Source organism: Oxyura jamaicensis, chromosome 2, assembly GCF_011077185.1.
Source record: "Oxyura jamaicensis isolate SHBP4307 breed ruddy duck chromosome 2, BPBGC_Ojam_1.0, whole genome shotgun sequence".
In the NCBI taxonomy this organism is placed as follows: domain Eukaryota; kingdom Metazoa; phylum Chordata; class Aves; order Anseriformes; family Anatidae; genus Oxyura; species Oxyura jamaicensis.
Window position 1 is genome coordinate 81,890,240 of NC_048894.1, and position 21,884 is coordinate 81,912,123.

The 21,884-nt window shown below is 41.2% G+C and overlaps 1 protein-coding gene and 1 long non-coding RNA gene across 3 annotated transcripts in view; one reads left to right on the forward strand and one right to left on the reverse strand.

Annotated features, from left to right (window-relative positions):
• TRIO (trio Rho guanine nucleotide exchange factor) overlaps nt 1-21,884 on the reverse strand; it is a 254,322-nt gene that overhangs the window by 184,070 nt on the left and 48,368 nt on the right. For both annotated transcript variants that reach the window (XM_035318490.1, XM_035318491.1), the window contains exon 2: nt 1,486-1,560. In XM_035318490.1, the coding sequence (XP_035174381.1) occupies nt 1,486-1,560 (75 nt within the window). The remainder of the gene's footprint in view (nt 1-1,485; nt 1,561-21,884) is intronic.
• The window catches only part of LOC118162375, a 924,537-nt gene that overhangs the window by 24,655 nt on the left and 877,998 nt on the right, over nt 1-21,884 (forward strand). The window lies entirely within an intron of this gene.

Genomic DNA, 21,884 nt, shown 5'->3' on the forward strand with positions numbered 1-21,884 from the left:
TTTGGCAGATTAGCTCCAGCCAGCCTCACTGCCCCCAGCTGTTTGCTCCATTCTTCTGTCAGAAGTTACTACCTTCACACGGGCTCACTGGCAACCATTTTTGCCTACACCACATCTCTGGTTCACAATCCATCACCTCCACTTAAATTTATCTTCAGCTTTCATTTGGCCTTCTTTACTTTTACTGAATTAGTACCTTTTGAGAAGGTCATAATGTTAAAAACTCACATTAGAGAAAACCTATAATCTTTCAATGCCCTCCTAAGGGGTCTAAACTAAGCTCTGGACAATCTGGAAATTTAGAAGTCTTGGAATGGAAACAGATTAAAGTTTTCATAACACACCATAAAGCAAGGATAAAACAGAAGGGCAATGAGGGATTGAAATTCTGTGCTTAACTCCATTTTCTTTTTTCCTTAGAAGATACAGTTTTAAGCAAGCCTTCACCAGCATTATGATCCACAAGGAAAAGAATCATGAGTTTCTGGACTACCAAGGAAATTGACCCTGGGCAGTCTGTTATGTCAGCCATTAGAGTTACCCAGACCTTTTACAAAAACACATTTCTTGTTTTACAATCACACTTGTCTCAGCAGAGTGGACAGAACACAGCACTGTGAACTCCACACTGTTCTCGCAAGCGTCATCATCCACGCACAGCGAATCTCTAAAGGGTGCAATATCAGGGATTATTTTGTATGCTTTAATATTTACAGATACGAGTCTTATTTCTGGAGTTCCTGACCCTGCCCGCCCCCCCATCCCCCCCAAAAATTCAAATATGAGACTGTCTTCTAAATCATCTGACACTAAGATTATGGCAAAGAGCATGATGCTGATTAATCCCAACAGATTTGGATGTATTTACTTCAGAAAGTCACACTCAAAATGCAGTTCACAAGACTAAGCACCCCAAATAGCCATCATTCTATCAAGTTACTTATCCAGTTATAGAATAAATTATGATATTCATTAATCTGAGCCCCACTTTTAAATCCTCTGCTACTCCTTCTTAAGTAATCAACTAACTTTAAGGTGTATGCTAGAGCTAGCTAAAATTAGATGCGAACTCATTTCACCGTGAAGATGTTGTACGTGCTTCAAAGGAGATGCACTGAAGTTCCACCTCTGCTACACAAATATTTTTCCCATGCCTCACAATGACCAGTAACAAAGCCGTCTCTGCAAAACTCTCCAACAGAAGAACCAGAAATAAGACAACAAATATGACTACAGTCCAGGCTGTTCTAAATAATGTTGCTGGATATGCAGGACAAGCAGCATGTTCCACATTCAACAAAATACATAACTTCATTGTTGCTGATCCCTTCGCAATGCTCATGTTACATTTGGGATAGCTAGCTGTATTAGCTGTTTTCCTGTATTCTGTGATTTTTGCAATGATACTTATTGTATTTAAAATTCCATTTTGTACGTGACTAATAACACAGTTATGCATTACACAACAGAAGAAAATAACTGTACCTGAAAGGTATGCAACTTTTTCCTTTAAAATTGGCAAAACTTCCATAGCCTTCATTTCATCATTTTTGCGAAACCCTGAAAAATGAACAAGACAAGGTAATTAGTCATAAATTCAGAGATTAGCTGCTACATCTAATGAAAATAACTGTGTGACATTTACCCTTGGAATACAATCTCAATGTTATGCTGACAGGAATTAAGATAATCTAACAATAAAAGGCTGCAAAAAAATAAACTGTAAACCCTTTTAAATTATTAATAAAGAAATCACCACTTTGACTAGCTTAACACAAACATCATAGTATCCTAGCAAGACTCTGCAGAAAACAGGACATTGGAATTAGCCTTTTCCATCTGTAAATAAAAACTGTCACTTGGCTCCTGTTACTTTTAGGCATTTGAACTTCAGCTCTCACTTTCTGCTCCAGCAGAGGAGTAGTATAAAGCTCTTAAGAGAAGGTTCCTTAAAAGCAGGTACCAGCCACTTTCCATCACTAAAAAATAAATATATATATATATAAAAGCTAACAGAGCAACAGTATTTAAATCCAACTTTCATCATGTTACTTCCCTAAGCAGAATCAGAGATCAAGCTACATCTTCTCTGCTGCCTGCAAGAGAATCTCATACCAGAGCACACTTTGCCTTATTAACTCTACACACACGGTTTGAAATGGTCCCTAGGATGAGCAAGTGCTGTCAATTCTGCAAAGCTGTGTATCACCAGTTTGCCCTCTTCTTCTATTACATTTTTGTGAACAGATTATAAACTTTCCCTTTAATAACAGAGATTGAGGAAGCATTGTATTTATGATCTTAAATTCCATATTGATCTGTACAATATGACGTTGGCTGCTTTTGGGCCAAGCTGGTTCATCTTACACAAACTGGGTGGTTTTGTACCCACAATTTAACTAAACGTCCCTGTGACTTCCCAGTATCTCTGGATTCATGTCTCTTATTTTTAAACAAACAAGCAAAAAAAGATTAAGCACCCCAAATAGACATCATGCCATCAAGCAAAGGGTACTTATCAAGTTATAGAATGTGTTATGATATTCAGTAATCTGAACCCCACTTTTTCCTTTATTTTTAAGCAACTACAACAACGAAGTCGTGTCTGAAGAAGGTCTGTTTTCTGGGGTAAGTGGGAAGCACTTATTTCTTTACCACTGTTGAAGCCCAGAAGTGCTGGTTGCTGTTTAGTAAGAATAGCCCCAAACGCCTGTTAGAGCACAGTTGTGTTCCTTCAAAGCAACAGTTTGAGTTATCTAACAGGTAAAATAAGCTTCTTCATTATTTATAGTTTCTGGGAATTCTTACAAGAGTAAACTCAGGCATGCACGTGGCACTATTTTCTAAAATGAACTGCTCTTCCTCTGTGCAATCCCTCTCGTGGGTGCAGCAGAACCTTTGAAGCAGGCTGTCACTTCTCTTCCTCCTCAAAAATATCCAACATGTTTCATATCCCTTTGTCTCAAGCCTCTGGGCCTTAACAAAACAGCGGTCTGCTTCTGAGCTAAAACCTGAAAGCACCATATGAGTGTATGAAAAATATATGACTTATAAGTACAGGCATCATACACATAAAATACACAACAGGTTTCCTCTTCCAGCCAGCAATCATGCCACTGCAGCTAGTCACGGGCACTATCCTTCAAAACCCACATGGGACAAACCAACCTGAACACCTGAGGATCACAGCCAGCTGGGTGTTTACAGGTCATGAGCTACCAGGAAGGACCAAACAAAACTGTTTCCTCTGAAGAATTGAGGGGAGACATGCTAGCAGCACTAAAAACACATACAAGTCCACCGGTGGCAAAAGTAAGCTGTCCAGAACTGCAGCAAGACATTTACGGCGCATGGCACAAAGTTTTATAAATGATAGAAGAGTGCAGCAGCACAGCAGATCGCCTGTGGACCAGCAACCACTGGGGATTTTTTAAAAATGCATTAGACACACGTCTGTCAGAAATGTCACGAATGTAGGCCATGGCAGAGTCCCTCCAGATGACTGCAAGTGTTCAGCTGGAATACTGTCTCACCACTGACTGCAAATGAAGCAAAACTAAACAAACCTTCCACTCACTGGCTAGGGTTTTGTTGTTGTTGTTGTTGGCTTGTTTTTCCATGAACACCAAACAGGATGCAAGTTCTCAGAGAGGCAGAGCCGGGAGAGGGACAGTTCCTCAGACAACCCCCGGCTGCTCAGAGCGCTTCTGAGCTGCAGGCATCAGGCAGGATTTTGCACTCATGCGGCGGCTCCAGGCCAAGGGAGCAGCTGCAGGCGGCAGGTATCTGCTCCATGTTTGTGCTTCGGCTCCTAGGAGCTTAAGGTGGCTCAGAATGGCCCTCTTGCCACCGTCCAGAGTACTGGCTATGGGTTAACAACCTTTTAGGGGAACCTGCCTCCAGTTGTATACCCCCTCCGTTTTCTTCTGGCAGGAGCTAAAGCTGTAATCGAGTTCAAGAAAACCCTAGGCTTAAATAACTCAATCTAAAAAGACAGCAAATACCTTTCTCCATCCTGAAGTATTAGGGCTTCAGTAGACTGCTACAGCACACAGGCACACTTCCAGAGTTACATGTTTTTTGTAACGTGCTCTGAGCTACTCCTCTGTAAGCTTAATGTCGATTTAGCATGCCCGGCTTTCATAAGAACCGTGGCAATTCCTTTGCTTTACAGTAAATTTAGAGGTAGAAAACGCTTTCTCCTCACCTAAAAAGCATGCAGCAACCAGTGCTGTGCTTTGCTGTCTTAGCTCCAAATTACCCCAGACACCGATGTCACCACAACCTGCTTGCTTCGACTCCGAAGCCCTGAACCCAGCTCACCCCAGAGCGTGCGCGGCAGCTGCACATCTCACTTGGCCTGCGGCACGTAAGCAGCAGGAAAACAGGTAGCTAACATTTCTGTGCTCCCACTGCGGGGCTGCTCAAGGCCAGCAGCCCGGGAAGCACGGCAGTGCCTGGCTCGCGCTCCGGATCTGCGTATCCCTAAGGCTCGCTGCCGCCTCGGAGCCTGCTGTTGCGCCAACTCTGCAGCGCCGGGGCTTCAAGGCAAAGGCGGCGCCGAGCAACGAGGGCGAACGAGGTGCCCCCGTCCCGGGGCGAGGAGGAGCTGGCTGGAAGGCGACGCCATTTGCCGCGGCACAACCCCTCCGCATGCTGCGGCAGGTGACGTCACCCTCCGCCAGGCAGTGACGTCATCCTCCGCTGGGCGGTGACGTCACCCCGCGCCGGGCGGACAAAGGCGCGGCGTGCCGCTGCCACCCGTGCCGCGCTGCTTCCCCGCAGCGGCCCGTGCGCGGCTTGGGTTTGTGTTATTGTTGTTACCTTTTAGCTTGTAACGCCAAACCCCTGCCCTTCGGAGACACGCGGGCGATCCGCGCCTGGCATTTTGAGCCCCCGCTGAAGGAACACTCGAGCCACAGCCTTGCCTTTTTAATCACACATCGCAGCACGTCCTACCAGCCACAGAGGAGGAAGCTTGAATTAGGCTAATTAATCCTCAGCCTCAATAGATTAAGGATCACACGACTCAGTAGCCCCTCTCTGTAAGAGCTGTTTTGCCCCGGGAAGCTTTCAGCATCACACAGCGCCCTGAGCCATACTACCCAACACCACAGCACACCAGCGTTAGCACTGAGCACTGAAACGGTATCACAAAGCCAAGAATCTTGAAAACACAAAAGCAAGAAAAAAGGAGCAAAAATCACCCAAGCTTTCTGCACAGATGTATACGCTGGAAAGCAACGAGGACTTTCCTGCTAACACACCGTCACCTTCTTTGCCCCCATGACCCCAGAGGCAGAAGACACCGTCAGCCAGCCAAACGTAGTAAGTCATGTTGTCTGTACTAATCCTTCACCCCACACGCTATGCAAGGAAGGAACTTTGCTGCACAAAATGACATAACCCAGCTTCTGCAAGATTCCTCGTATTAAGACAGCATGGGAATGGGAAATGGAGGCTAGGAGTGCCCTCTTTTTGCTGACAAAGCTCTCCCATTGCTGTCATACAAAATTGAGCCAAAACTTTATGGAAACGTGGCTAGAAAAAGCTTTCTGAAAAGGTAAATAAAAAGGGAGCATTCTCATACCAAACTTGCACATTTAAGAGCACAACTGCTTTTCACCTTGCAATGTAAAATCAAGACCTTTGAACAGCCACAACCAAAAAAAGCCAGACTCGTCAGAGAATACGCCGGTGCTTTAGGCTCTCTTCTGGTTCCAGAGGAATGGCTCTGTGCATCTTCAACAAAATGAATCACCTTTTCCACCGGGCTGTTCCCTCCAGCACCAGCTTTCTCATCCCCACCTCATCTTTGCCAGACGTCCCACCCCAGCCCAGAGGAACCTGATTCAGGAAGCTGTTTCCCAGAAGAGCACTCCCTTCGTTTCAACAAACGGACCCGCCGCGATAGCCTTCACTTCCAAACCCAGGAGCTGCGCCAGCTTCTGCAGAAAGGGAAAGCCACGACCGGATGAACTCAGAGGGCAGGCACTCAGAACTGCTACACTAATGCCACGTCTCAAGAGATCGGGGAGGTACATAGCAATCAGACAGACTTAGGTTAGAAATAAATAAAAACAACTTCCACAGAAAAAAAAATAAAGAGAGACTGACCATTTCCTAACCAAAAGCAACCTTCTGCATCTGAGAAGGTGCAGAGACACTGAACCGTTCTGTGCAGCTTCCTGCTTTCACTGGTCCCCTTGTGCTAATGAAGTTTCTTCTTGGAGTAGAAAAGCTCAAAACTGCTGCCAGCCCACATTTAAGCATAAAGACAATAAGATGCTGCTGTCTTCAGCATTTCCTCTATATCACAGCATGAACGATATTAACGACAAGATTTTCATACCTGAGCTATTCCTCCCTGCAACTATAAAGCCATCATGGTCACATTTCAAGAGAAATTGCCTTCAAGTTAATTTAAAAAAAAAAAAGTAAAGAAGCTGTGAATGTAATAAAATGAATTCATTCATTATTAGACTGATTCATTCAGGTTTCTTTGTCTTCCCTCCACCTCCCCCCCAAATGATGACGCTGATACTAAATCCTGAAAACGAATAGGTTTATTCAACTTTGCTTATCAGTTAACAACTGTATATGACAAACCTCAGCTCAAAGTTGTTTTTTTTTTTTTTTATAAGTTCCCTCCCATGTTTTCCCAGTGTCCAGAAAGAGAGCACAAAGCGGATCCCTATTTCTCTTAGTTTGCTATGGAAAGGTTTTAAAATTAGCCAGTTTCTAAAGATTGTAAAACAATCTGTGAAAAATACTTCTAAACAAAATCTGAATAGATTGACAAACAGCCACTGTGAAACCCTTCACATCCTTACGCTGAAGTTACTACGTACCAACCAGCACAGATTAAGTCAGCAGAACCATTCAACTCTTTCTTTTCTTCAATAAGATCTCTAAAAATGGTTCCCGAGCTCCATCAGACTGTGGGTTTACAAATGTGATCAGACTACTGAGGTACAGGTGAGAAAGGAAAGTGGACTTTCATAAAGCAGAAAGGGGCAAAACCAACGCTGAGATTACAGCCCAATCAAAGGGAAGAAAAATGTAACTAATGTTAATACACGTAATACACGTATGGGATTACTGGCAGTTTTTCTTGATTTTAACATGGAATTTTAAGTGCTGAATTCAATTTTACAGTATGCTTAACTATAAATTTATACTTTTGTGTTTAACTACAGGATTCTTAGAGCGATTGGACCTGTCAGTTCACCAACTGCACTGTTACCGCTTCCCAATACAGACATTGCCTATATTCATTTCTGCTCAGCAATCTCACACCATATTTCATGTTGAAAAAAAAAAAAAAACACAACAAAACTCAGAGAAATTATTGCAAAGAATACAACTGTTTTGTCTTCCCTTTGTGTGCTTCCAGATGACCGGTTACAGCAGGTATAACATGGGAATTCATCTCATGGATTCTAACTTTTAAGAACGGCTGTCATTGCATCTCTAAAAACATTCATCTTCTGTTTTAGGAAAAAATGAAGAACTCTATCAGTATGTTTTAATGACATACAGATCGTTAAGCAGCGTTGTTAACCTTAGCATTCATCAGTTACTCATTCGCACTTCTTGGACAGGATTGTAAAGCCTACAGTTAACTGCAAGGACACAGCTTAGAGGCATAAAACCAGAGGAGCGTGAGTGACTTCAGTGTTGTTCTCGCAGCCATATCCACACACTTAAGTATTTGTTGTAGCTAATAGCTGTTCATAACACTACAAAACCTGTCCTTAATTTTAAAGCAATCCCAGTAACATGACATGAGCATCCTTTCCACTTCTCCAGCTCTGATCGGGCTCAAAACCGTGCTCATCAGAAAACGCGACATCTCCAAACCCTGAGTTTAATCCCAACGGCTCCCAGAAGCGTTCCACCTCTTCCTATGCTGTTTTGCATCCTGCGTGCTATCAGCACACGCCGCTCAGAGCTACGCACCAGTGCAGAGCTGCTATGCAGTGCTGCCACACGGCCGGCTGGGGCCTCACAGAAGTGAACGGCTTAGAAGCTGCCTTGGAGGAAGAAAATGAGAATTACTAGACTGCGATCAGCTGCTTATACGGCTCTCCGTTTGGGGCATTTTCAGGTTTTGCTAAATGTACGGGGTTTTCTTTCTATTTTTAACTGTTCTCTGCTCAAAACACGTATCGATGAAAGGCAGTGCCTCAGCATCAAGCATCGCTTTTGTGCTTCCTAGCCTTCAGCCTGTGAACCAGCCATCCGGCGCCTTTATTCATTTTTCCCTTTATTTGCTGAAAACGTGTGCGCGATGCTCGCCCCCCCCGCCATCACCACACGGCGCCCCGCCCGCAGCCCGTCCCGCGGCCCCTCCCAGCCGCCAACGGCCGGCCGCGCGCAGCTGCCCCGCGCCGCACGTCCGCAGCGACAGCGACGGGCGGGGAGGGGGGGAAGGAGGCGGCGCTTCCCGCCCGCCGCTGCCGCAGGGCCGCGCTCCTCTCATGGCCGGGCGGGGCGGTCGCGGCTCCTTCACGGCACGGGCTGCGTAAAGCTGGCGTGTGGGGAAATAAATCCGTCCTGCCGTGTCACAGCGCCTCGTGCCCAATCCGTGCAACAACATGCTCAGGTGTACCAAGTATTATGTAGCACGGTACTGGTACTATGCGACACCATCTGCAAATCAGGATCATCACACATCACCTAGTCCAACCCCTCTGCTCAAGCAGGGTCACCTAGAGCATGTTACACAGGATGGCATCCAGGCAGGTTTTGGGTATCTCCAGAGAAGGAGACTCCACAACCTCTGTGGGGAGCCTGTTCTGGTGCTCTGTCCCCCAGACCGTACAGTTCTTCCTCATGTGGTGATGAATCCTTCTGTGGTCCAATTTATACCCATTACTCCTTGTCCTATCAAGGGCCACCACTGAGAAGAGTTTGGCCCCATCCCCATTACATTGTCCCCTGAGGTAGTGGTGGAGTTTGGTAACATCCCCTCTCCATCTCCTCATCCCTAGGCTAAACAGCTTGCTTAGTCTCTCCTCGTAAAACAGATGCTCCATGATGTCAGTGACACAGTCACTGTAAATTATAATATTTTAATTAAAGTTCACAAAAAATTGCCTAATTTAAACTGGATTAAAATGGGTTTGTCAGTCTACAAACCTGATTCACTCCACACAAAACTCTAAATACACGACTTCCTGGAAAACCTCTTTAAGGCAACAGTAGGAACTAACATTTTAATTGCATTAAAAAGCAGCAATGTACTTTGGCATGCATAAGAATGCATTACTTCAGAAATCTACAATGTATTTTAAAAGCACTAGGTAAGATTTCAACAATGTTTCTGTCTTCATGTGTTTGGTTTCTCACACAATTAAAGACACACAAATTGTCTCTGAAAATTTCAAAGTCTAAAACCAATTAGCAAGTATAAGTCACCTAGCAAGTGTGGTTAGAAATACTAACCCTTACAGTAACAGAATGTGAAATTAGATTTCTTAAGCTGTTTTCACCTTTACTTTAAATAAATATATATTACTTCTTAGACCATCTCATAAGGTTAATATGCAAGTTTATGGCAGTAGTACAGAGGAGCAACCATCGATACATTATTTAGTTTGGCAAATATTTTTATTTTTACACATTATTAAATGAGAAGCACTCTCCACTAAAGTACTTTTGGTACAGAGCCACTTTTGTTGTAGTCAAGTCACGAGGCAGCATTCTTCGTTGCTTTTGAGCTCCAATACTCTGAGACATGAGAGTCTGGCAATTTGAATGGAATATCTACTATTATTAAGTAGAAAAAGAAAAAAAAAAAATCTGAGAAATCAAGTCACAGAGGTTTACCTAGCCGTAACCTTTCCCAGCCCAAGTCATTTGGCTTTTTCAAAACGTTTGAACAGATGATGGGTGTATTCTGGACTCAGCACACAGAAAAGTGTGCCGAGTCCAACATTGTTACTGAGTATCCAATTAAAAGACTGCAAGACTTGGACTGCAACTTTTCTGTAAAAGACTTCCTCAAAAGCTTGAATAGCTGATACATAACAACTGCCTCCTATCACGCTTCCCTAACCAAGCACAAATATGTACAGCCAGCATCTCCTAGTACATTGGATTTACAAGAGCATTCCCACTAAGCCCTTTATGCACACAGTTTTTCTGTTATGCTTTTACCTCCACTGCCATCGCATCCCCCAGCTTTGCTCCTGGCTAATGACAGGTCAGTTTGTCTGCACTACCTCAAGAGTAATAGAAATAGATGGAGCATTTTATCTGCTGTCCATTTACTCTTCGCAAAGGGTATCAAGAGGACTAGTCTTCTTCAGAAGTTACTTAAGAGAACTTAAAGTACACGTACATCAGCTTGAGATGTCTGAAGACTCATCCTCCAGCAGATGCTTTGACTCAGCATGCTTCTGTCCTCATGAGGAAGAGAGGCAACATTTATACCATTCAACTCAGTTGCATACAGAGCATCCTGGGTAGCTCATATCACTTCTAATGTTAGCCTATTTCTGAACTTGGTAACTGAAAGCACCAAACCCAGATGAACTCCATGGCTTGCAACTGTCACCAACCAAGCAAGCAGCAGGATACATTTATCTCAGAATGCTGATACTGTTAGCAGCAGCAGAACTGCCTTGATTTCAAAGCAGACTAAGAAGCGTACTGCCATCTCAACATCAGGGGAAAACAAACACAAAGTAGTCGAGACTCATAACGAGCAAAATATTGAAATAACAGGACTTATTCTGTAATTTATCCTTAAAATAACTATATGCACAAAGATGCTAAGATCCAATTTAAGCATCATTAACCTTGACATGCCTCAATAGTTTTGTTTTTGTTATCATATTATACAGAATGGTAATTTAAGAATCAAAATCAAAGCTATTTCAAGTTTATTTGGATGTACAACAAAATACCTCAAATGAGTCCAAAAAGCTTTCCAGGCAAGGCCAATATTAGAAGCATTAACTGCCCATCAAAGCAGCCTGTTGTTGGCAGATGTGTGATAATCTCGTCCTTACACAAGGACTGGTTTTGACCTCTTTGGGTAATTGATTGCCATTAAAATCACCTTTCAAATGGCTGTGCTTATATCTAGATTTGTTGAACTGTTATTCTTCAAGCTCTTGGCTCGATGACCTTCTATGAATATGAGCTCCCTAACCTAATCAGATTTTTTTTTAATCTTTCCAATTTAAAGTAAAATATTCCACATTATAGATGTTAGCATTTACAAAATTTGATTTCTCATAAAGACTTCCAATTAAATGTGAAAATCAAGTTTAGTGTGATTTTTTGCTGAACTAAGCATTGAAATAACTGATGATTACGAGCAATAGCTCTTCACCTGCAGTGAACATTTGTTTTGCAGTATCTAAAATTGAATCACTCAGATAACAAGAACAAGAATTGCTCAAGCCTCTGAACAGAAAGTAAAACTTTCCAGTCTGCTTTATTTTACTATCTCAGCCTACTGTCGTTACTTTTTCCTCTATCAGCACCTACCAGCTGATTTCAAAGGAATTTAAGGCTTCATTATATCATGCTGTTGAACTCCTGCTATCAAACGTATAAATGCAAAATGATACAAATTAGGGTGGACAGGATGTAACTCCTGGCAGCTGATGAACTAAACACGAAGACCTAGCAGAAAGTTCCTTGTAGTTTTCCAAAAGGACACACTTCACTTTAAGCATTAAGCCTTAATCAAAGTATTAAGCTCCAAGATCCACTACAAAGCTAAAATATTTTAGTTTTCCGGTACAGACTTCTGTGCAAACAGGTACTGACAGCTCAGTAAATGATCGTGGGGATTATACGTGTGTGTGCAAGCTGTGACACAGTGAAAGTGAAGGAAGGGGTTCTGCCCAAGAACAAGTTCCATGCAACCACACCATCAAGGCTGTAATTTGGCCAATAGTCCCTTTTGGTGGCACTGGTAGCTTAAGATAAGCTGAGGATTCTTAGTTTAATTAACCACTATTGTGTTGGTAGTCAGAACAGAGGCTACCATGCATTTAACTCTGTTTATCAAGTACAGCTGTCCTTTGACAAGCTGGTTAAAAATAAGAAATAAAGTTCAATAAATAGAGATCTTCGTACTGAAATGTACGTGTTGTCATCCAGGAGAAAACACATTTGAGGAAATTTTCACTACTAGGGCGGGGGAAGGAGAGAGAGATGGGGAATTTTCAATATAAATATAATTCTTTGAGAAATGAATGAAGGCTATTAAAGTGATCATGTTCTATCAGGAAGAGACTGTCTTCACCAACACAGCAAAGACACGAGGTAGGCAAGTAAGCAGACTTCCAAATACTTATTTAAATCAGGACAGGCAGTTGAGCTAAATACAAGGTATATGAAAATAACCTGTTCAAATCAAGTGTAAACAGACTTATCTGTTTAAGTCACAAATATCTGTAACTAATTTTGCACATTTTGGCTATTGTTTAAAAAAAAAAGCACACAAGTTGAAATACTCATCCTTGCCTTAAGAGGAGGCTTACCGACCATTACTGGTCAACATCAAGGCACTGAATCCACTTGGGTATTTGTATCTTGAAAATGAAGATACAGGGCCATTAACAAGCATCTCTCTTACTAGCACGCTGCTCCATCAAAGAGCAAAAGGGTATGAAGTGTAAAACAGAATGAGCTATTTGGAGAGCTACTTCGCAAAAGCAAAACAAAAAAACTTTATAGTGACAGCCATGAAAATCAGACACACAATGTATTAATAAGAAACGCAACTGAGTTTAGAACAAAAAAAAAAAAATCAGTATCATGTTTACAAGTTTCTAGGACTGACAAGGTAATCCATGGCTGAAGATGTTATCTTAAATCAGATCTCTGTTTAAATGAAAGAAATGCAATTCAGTGTTTCAACAAACACCTCGACAAATCATTTAAGGAACTGTCAAGTATTTTTATTTATTTATTTTTACCTCCAGGTGTAGCTCTTGCACATTCTCCTACAAAACCCAAGTTAAATTAACCAACTTGTAAATTACATAGAAACAAATTCAAGGATTTCAGTTGTGGAACAGTCCTGAAAGTAGAGACTGTATTTAATCCCTCCCCCAAAAAAGCATTTAAATTGCTCTATTTCTTGTAACAAAGTGATTGACTATAATTAACAGAAATCAATATATCACATAATAAAATAAATGTATACTGCTGACTTCTTTTAGTGCCCATTATGCTAAAGCTTACAATCAAAAAGAAAAAAAGTAAGTATGATCTATGCATTCAAAAACATGCCTGGTATCTCTGCACACTTATCAGGTATTGTAGGATTGAAGCATATTACTGAGGATTAAGAGCTGGCTCTAGCACCAGACTATGGAGCTGATCTGGTTCCAGAATTCCAGCCTACCAAACAAACAGAAGCTCAAGTCAGATAAACCAGCCACACCTGTATATTTAATTTCAAGCATCAGAAGCTCAGCTGTGAGTTTGAATTTTAACATACTATGACAAATTCAAGCAAAGCATATCACACATCAACTAGTGTCTTGAATTGGGAAGGTTCTTCAGAGGTCCTTCTCGTTTCCAAAAACAGAAAGACAATTTTGAAGAGGAGCATCATGGAAACCCTGCATTACAATAAAATTAACCTAAAGCAGACGGCAGCACTTGTAGGAATGCCACTGGAGATTAAGGTTGAATTACAAAAGCCAGAATTACTGCATTACAGTAGTCAGCTACAATGCCATCTTCTGAATTTTCTCCTTCCAGAACAGCAGTTTTAGAGCAAGCAAACACTGTGTTGTTACTGGCTTAATGGCTGTTCTTTAATGAATAGTTGTCAGGTGAACAGTGCTATTTTGACACAGAAGGCCATTATCCTATCTATGTACATCCTTATCTCCAGAATCGTCTTCATTTACTAGGAAGTGCTATTGTCCTGAATACACCATAGGCATTCCTTTTTTATAATGAGCTCAGTGTCTGCATTTATGCTCCCTTCAGCAGATGACTAATATTACGAGCATGCTATTTTGATTGACGCCTAATACCATAGCTGCCATTATCACTTACATCATGCTAAAACATGAAGTGTTACCCACATCTATTTGGAGACTAAAAGAATACAGAATTGCTTTGACACATTGTCAAGAAGCACTGTCAAGCTTCACCCACCATAACTATGTTTTCTGTTTCTCCATCTTACAAGGTCAGTAACTAAAACACAAGTAGAGAGGATTCTACCATATTATAGCTACACATTTAATTTCATTTTGAATATTATACAGTAACATGCCATTACAAGACAAAGTTTAAGGAATAGTCAACCGACTTACCATTCAGAAGTATCAGTACACCTGTTTTTTGGTTTGTATCCCACTTATAAGAACACATCGTTCGTACCCCAAAGGTTTACTGTGCTGTGGCCAACGGAATGGATGAACTAAATGGTGTTTAGAAACAGCAGCAAATTAAATCCTTATCCTTTTATCAAAAATAAAAAAATCTCATTTCAAAAACTCAGAGTTCAAGTCCCAAGTGAATCTGATGTAGTTTCCATAACTACTAGGTTCATCTTCTCCAAAAAGGTCTATCTCCAAGTCAGAACATTTTTCAACCAGTCTTGTTTGAGCAGTCAGATGAAAGAAAAAAAGAAGTACAATACATGTCCTAAACCTAAGTCATTTTTGCCAATGCATATCTTCTGCTTGTTCAGTTTTGCTTGACTGTCAGTTTGTTTAACAGTTGCTCTGCCTGGATTTACTACCAAATAGGCTTTGACTATGATTGCTATTTAATCCTATGTAATACCCAGATGCAACTGTTCCCAGATAGCACGACAGTTTAAAAACACAGTCTCCCTGACTACATACAGGTCTAGAGTCATGCACCAGAAACCTTGTAGCTGCAAAACTCAACAATAAAATGGACCACTCTATCACAAACAGAAGCTATTAATTTTTATTTTTTTTGTATCTATAACCTATGAAAAACAAATAAAACAATTCCTCACTGAAAGTTTCAGATTGGTAATCTGAAATTTATTATGTTTGTACTTTAGGCAATGACATTTCAGTAAAACCACGTAACAAGGTTAACACCTGAGTGTCAGCACTTAAACAATCTTTGAAATAGTACAACACAAATGCCAAAACCTGAAATACCCTTGGTACCCAGTACAATACCTGAAATACCCAGTACAATTTAAACTCAACAGTTAGCTTTCTCTCTGACCACTTATCTAATAAAAAACTACTGTTTAAATTGTACAAGTTGAACACAACTAGGTGGACAAATGTTAGCAATTCTCAGTTTTTTTTCTGCTATGTTTAGAGCTGTCAGCTTCTAGGACCATTCAATGAGCGGTATTTGTGTGTGTGTATATATATATATATATACACATACACACACACACTTACATATATGTATATAATTTCTCATTTGAATCATCTGTAGATTTCATCCTGTGCTTTTTTTAAAAAAAAAAGAACTCTAATATATAATCCCCATAGTACAATAACAACATTTGTTACATAAAATGCTTCACAAGAATTTGCTAGCAAGGATATGCCACAAAAATCTGGGAGATATAACAAAATCTGGAATTATTTCCCTTATTGTTTCATCTCAGCATATATTAGCATGAAACAGAATTCTTCAATTATTCCTGAACATCCACATCCCAGTTTCTGAAATGCTTATCCTACTGAAAAAGATATTGCCATGATCTAAATGAATATATCCACATACACGGCCTTAGAAAATTAAAATCGAAGCAACATATTTGAAGTTTGTCTTGATCATAAGAACGCTAGGAAATCCTTCCCAAAAGAAAACAAAAAACCTAACATCCCCACAATATTTTCTAGTTAATACTCTACAGATATAGACAAATAACCTGAACAATTATTAACTGTCTGATAAACTTAGTTTCAGCATAAAACATACCTAAAATTCAGGTAATAAACTACATCAGCAATTATATTAAGAAACATTAAGCATTTGTAGGGTGAGTAACAACGCATGCCTACAGCACCAGCTGATAAACCTTAAGACAAATTACAGCAGAGAAGAACAAAAATAATCTGCTTGATTTCACCTTAAAGATATCAAAAGCTCCATTATATCACTACTTGACAATCTAATCAAAAAGCCAACATAGCTGGATAGTAATAAGACTGATGGATTTCAACTTCTTAATGCCAGCTCTGAGTATAAGAAGAAAAAAAAGGAGGGAGAGGTGCTCCTTTGGGATTGAGTTAACAAAAGCAAGATACTAAAAACAAACGTAAAGATGGCAGATTAATTGCCATTTTTCAAGACTGACTTACAGTGTGTCACAGTAACAGAGGGCACAAGAAATCCAGGCCACAGCTGGAGCACTTCCAGACAAAGGTACTCAGCATCTCTACTGCATGACAATTCTGATGAAACACCCCATCTTACCAGACTACAGCTTTAGCATTATTAACAGGCTTCAGTCTTCATGAAAAGCTGAACGCAAATTTGGCTCCACAACACCTAAATTACCCACTTCACTCCAAAGATAAATGTATGTGCTTATTTGTTTTAAATTAGACATGGCCACTTCAGTACTTAAAGAAGAGGACCACTATTAAGTCAGTCCTCTCGTTTTAATCTGCAGTATTGGTCCCGGGTGCTCTGTATGGGACTTGCATTTGAACAGACAAAAACTCCAGCTTCCCTGTCAGCAAGTCCTCCACAGGCTTGTTTAACAACTTGCATAGCACAGCTAGGAGCACCAAGTAATATATACAATTTCCAGATTTGTGTATGTTTGCCAATGCTTCATGAACCTTGCCTTTTGTTTCCAGGACTTCCAAGCAAAACAAGACAACTTTGTTAAAAGAGCTAATAGCAGATTAGCTCATAAAAAAAAGTAATGACCTTTTTTTTTTTTTTTTTAAGGAATAAAGACAGGTTCCTCTTTTACTTTTTCGTCTGTGCTCACCACAATACCAGAATGCCTCCCTGACATGCGTATCAGAAAGCATGCCGCTGATTATTATCTGCAGGAGCGGGAGAACATTTGATCTGTGCCAAAGCAAGAGCATCAACCTGCACTGACAGCCTTCCTGACAGACCCAGAACACAGTCTGTCCTAGTTGAGGTCCACCGTGATTCCACATCAATCTGCTACACAAAAATGACTAACCCCCTGTCCGGGCCCCCCCCCCCCTTCTTCTTCAGGAAACAAAAGTACAAAGGAAACCACAAGGATGCTCTTTTAGCTGTTTCCAGACAACGTGCCTGTAACATGACTCAGGCACTTGAAAGAGTATTTTACCATGAAACACTACTCCATACATTGACAATTACTTTAGTAGGTCTATGCCAACTATGTAAGCAATTCAACTTATAATAGGATGCCAGGGGTTACTGCAGAACATGAATGCAGCTGTGACAGACGAGTAAGCATCATGAGTAAGGATCTATGTGTTGCTAAACGCCGGCCTGCCCAACATCATGCGGGCAAGCATACCACAGAAACAACTACCCCCAAAAAATTAAACAAGGACAGCCCAAACACATGGCCGAGCTCCCAGCTAAACACAGCCTCACAGGGAACTCACTCACTCATCACTGCAGGCCCCGTGTATCCATGTTCAAAAAATTACATTAATTCATTGTTGCCATGTCTTAATATCAATTATAACTCATGGTACCACACATCTCATGCTTTATCTGAGAAAAAATTTTCATATTTACCATACAGGCTGTTAATACGGCTTTCTTCAGAGGCCTACATGCATTAAGCCACCTGACGTTGATCAGAACCACTCTAGATGTTCAGCACCCCCCTATCACAGTCATTAACTCTTGAACTTCTAACTCTTAACTCAGCAGCTTTAGCTCTGCCCTTAAAACTTATGTTTACACTCCAGACTTTTGTAGTTTGAACATGCACAGGAAGGTGTACAGGATAACAAGGGCTTGTAAGCAATTAAATTGAGTGTCCTTAAGACATTTGGTTTCGACATAAGATAAATACTTGTTTAGATTTGTGTTTCCACCTGCAGTTGTTCACTGCTATACTGGGATTCTGGCATAATAAGCAGTCCACAATTTCCTCTCCAGCTGCTTCTTCTCTAATTTACGTTCCTTTTCTTTCTTGAGATTGCTTCCCTTCACCAGGGTTGGTCCTGCAGCTATGTCTATAATGCCCATGTGGAAGCAACTTCCCTGCCTGTTCTGCCTCAGTTTTCTGAGTGGTAAGGTTACTCCACTCCCCAAATTGCAGGAATTTATGACTCACTTCAACATCAACTAATAGTTAATGTTGTCCTTACTGCTATCTTTAGACTTGTATTTCACAAAACAGTAGTGGTTGAAAGGGGCCTCTGGAGGTCATCTGATCCATCTCCCTCACTCAAGCAGGGCCACGAAGAGTCACTTGCCCAGGACCACACCCAGGAGGCTTTTGAAGATCTCCAAGAAGGGTCTCCACAACTTCTCTGGGCAACCTGTGCCAGACTGTCACCCACACAATAAAGAATGTTTCCTGATGTTCAGACAGAGCCTCCTCTGTTTCAGTTTGTGCCCATTGCCTCTTGTCCTGGCACTGGACACCACTGTAAAGAGCCAGCTATTACCTACCACACTTCAAGGTCAAAAGATGGTAGGGCATATTCAGATTCTCTGCACCCTTTACATGAAAGAAATCATCTAACTCAAAAATGAGTAATCTGAAGTACTAACAAGGGCACCTGAAACATCTTAGGACCTTGAGAGACAAAGCAGTTCCTGATGGCTCCTGTTTAACTTGAATACCAGTTTCAAATACAGATCAACTCAGATTGGAAGGAACCTTACTTAATGCAATCTCCTGATCAAAGCAGGATCAGCTGAGGTCAGACCAGAGTGCTCAGAATTTAATCTAGTTTGGTCTTGAAACCTGCAAAGGTCAAATTCCACAGCCTCTCTGAGCAACCTTTCCAGTGTTTCATTATCCTCACAGGGAAAATCTCCCAAGTTGCAGTTTATAACTTTCATCTCTTGCTCCTCCTCTCATGCACAACGAGGATGTCTTCATCTTCTTAATTCCCTCCTTCTAGGTATCAGAAAGCTACTACTGGGCAGCTATTAGGTCCTCTGAAGCCTTCTTGTCCTCATGTTCAACAAGCCCAGTCACCTCAGCCTCTCCTCACAGGGCAACTGCTCCAACCCCAAAAACACTGGTGACTCTCCAGCTGGATCTGATCAAGCTTACTGACATTTATTTTGAACTGGCCCTAGAATGGCCACAGTATTGCAAATGCTGAGCACAGGGTGAAAAGCCATCATGTCAGTCTACTCGCTGTACTCCTGTTAACATTGCTCAGGATGCTGTTACTCTTCATTGCTGCCACAGCATATTGCTGACTCCTACTCAGCCTACACTACCTACCAGGACAGCCATGGCCTTCAAAGTAGAGCTCACATCAACCACTCAGTCCCCACCTTGTATTAGTGCACAGGAGTTGGTCCATTCCACACGTGAAACCTTGTATTTGTCCTTGCTGGATTTTATGAGGTCTGCCCTGTGTAGGTCCCTCTCACCGGCAGCCTGCGCTCAACCATATGGACTATACCTCCCCCCCCAAGTCTGGTGACACGCACAAAAATAACGAGGGTGGGCTGTATCCTCTTCCAGAGCACTGATGAGGATATTAGGCAGCATAGGGCTCAGGATAAAAGAGCTCCACTTGTAACAGGTACAGAATGAATCATTAATGACTATCCTCTGAACTTGATGATCCAGACAGTTTTTCACTCCACATGCTGCCCGGCTGTCTAGATCAGAGTGTCCCAGCTAGACTACAAAGCTGTTGCTGTGGGGAGACCACGTCAAAAGGCCTGCTAAAATTCAAAACAGAGGACGTCCGCTGCTCTCCCCCTTAACCAACAGATCAACATACAGTTCATCACAGAGCGTGATCAGGTTGGTCAGACATGACTTATCCCTGTTAAATTGAGGCTAGCTATACCCAAGCAGCAACATCATCTTCACAAACCCACAGCTGGACTTGGTCCATGATTTTTCTGTGTATCAAAGTGAAGCTGACCAGCCTGTAGTTCCCTGGATGACAACTCTTGTTCTTTAAGATTTGCATTTTGCCAGTCATTGAGAAACTTGTCCCATATCCATGGCCTTGCAAAGATGACAGAGCGTACGTTCTAATGTCAAGCATATATCTTAGCACCCTAATAGGCATCCCATCTGGTCCTATGGACTTGACTGACATGGGTTGAAACTTCAAGAGCTCCTTGACTTGAACCTCTTCCACTTCTCTCCAAATCCTGTCTCTAGCTAAAAAAAAAAAAAAAAAAAAAAAAAAAAAATCTTTAGATGTTCTTGATGGGAAAGAAGCCGTTGAGTGACTCTGCCTCATCTACATCTGTGGTCACTAAATTGCCTGCCCCATTGAGCAACAGGCACACCTTTTTCTTTATTCATCTGCTGCTAGCGCAGCAGGAGCAACTCTTCTTATTGCCCTCAATGTCCATCTCGTTTCAACTCTGGCTGAACTTCTGCTTTCCTTTGCATTACTACTTGGCATTTTTCCTGCAGATACTCCGATATCATGAATTTTCTTGGACTTCACCTAAATTCACTGTCTCAAGAGCTTTCCCCTTGAACTGATTGCTCCTAAAATCTAATTTATCATTGGACCTGGCGAGGAAGGTACAACATGACCATCTAATTGCGCACTGAGACATTCCTTGTTGCCACTTAGTTTACACAACCTGTTCCTAAAATCCCACTCTGCAGATCAACTTTCTACAGTTACTGCTGAGTGCCAAGAATGTATATTTTATATATTTCCTAAAGCCATCTCATATTCATACTTGCTCACTGAAGAACACCTAGTTTATCCCTAAAATGGAGAACAATTACAGAAATGGTGGGATAGCTGATACCACTGTATTTTTGGTATGATGGAATAACTCAACCTTAGTTCAGCTGGAGTAACCTCTGACCAGACCATGTGCAATCAAGTTTTGGGCTCTTTTATATAAATAAAATTAAAGGAACATACTAACAAAGTAACTGTCAGGACTACATATTAGCATCCAAAGTTCTCAGTTATTTTCCTCTAAGCAAACATCTCAGAAATCATGCTATTAACCTTCCTTTTACAAATCCAAAATACTACAGCAAGTTTTTAAAAAGGAAAAGATGCCAACAATATCATAGGCCTGTAATTTGATCACTGAAGAAAAAGTGAAAGGAACCACTGTCATTGTAAATATATAGAGAAGATCCAAAGATAGTTTTTATTGACCATTAAAATCATAACATTTTTAACAATTAAATCTTGAGCTAACCACACAGTCATCAAGTTTAAAACATATGACAGGTCAATCAACCATAAGGTTGTAATAAAGCATCCTGAATCACCATAAGATTATTCACTTGGTCAAAGCAAAGCCAACAATTTAGCCATTTGCATCCATCTCCCATTAGTAGTCTTTCTGCCAAAGGTTAACAGAGAGCACAGCAGCTCTCTGCAATTTCAAACATTCTGACCAAGAAAAATGGCAAATCCTGGTGTGAGATGTTATTTTTTTCCTTTTCTGCATATTTAAGTTTAACAAGCCAAAAATCCAATTGATACAGTCATACATAGTCTGTTTGGGGAGCTGTAGTGAATTTTTATACAAATAAGGCATTCTACTTGAGAAGCTGAGGAGCACAATAAATGTAAGGGATAGCTAGGTCAAAAACGCTACGCTTGTAAACAACAGCCCACAAGAAGTCACAACTGTAGGAACATGCTGTCTTCCCAGACTGGAAGAAAAGCAAAAGCTTAACATCTTCTATGAGGGATTTTGACAAACAGGTGAAAGCTACTTACTTCTTTAAATACAGACAAATGAAGTCAGGTGCTAAACTGAGCAATTTCTTTGGT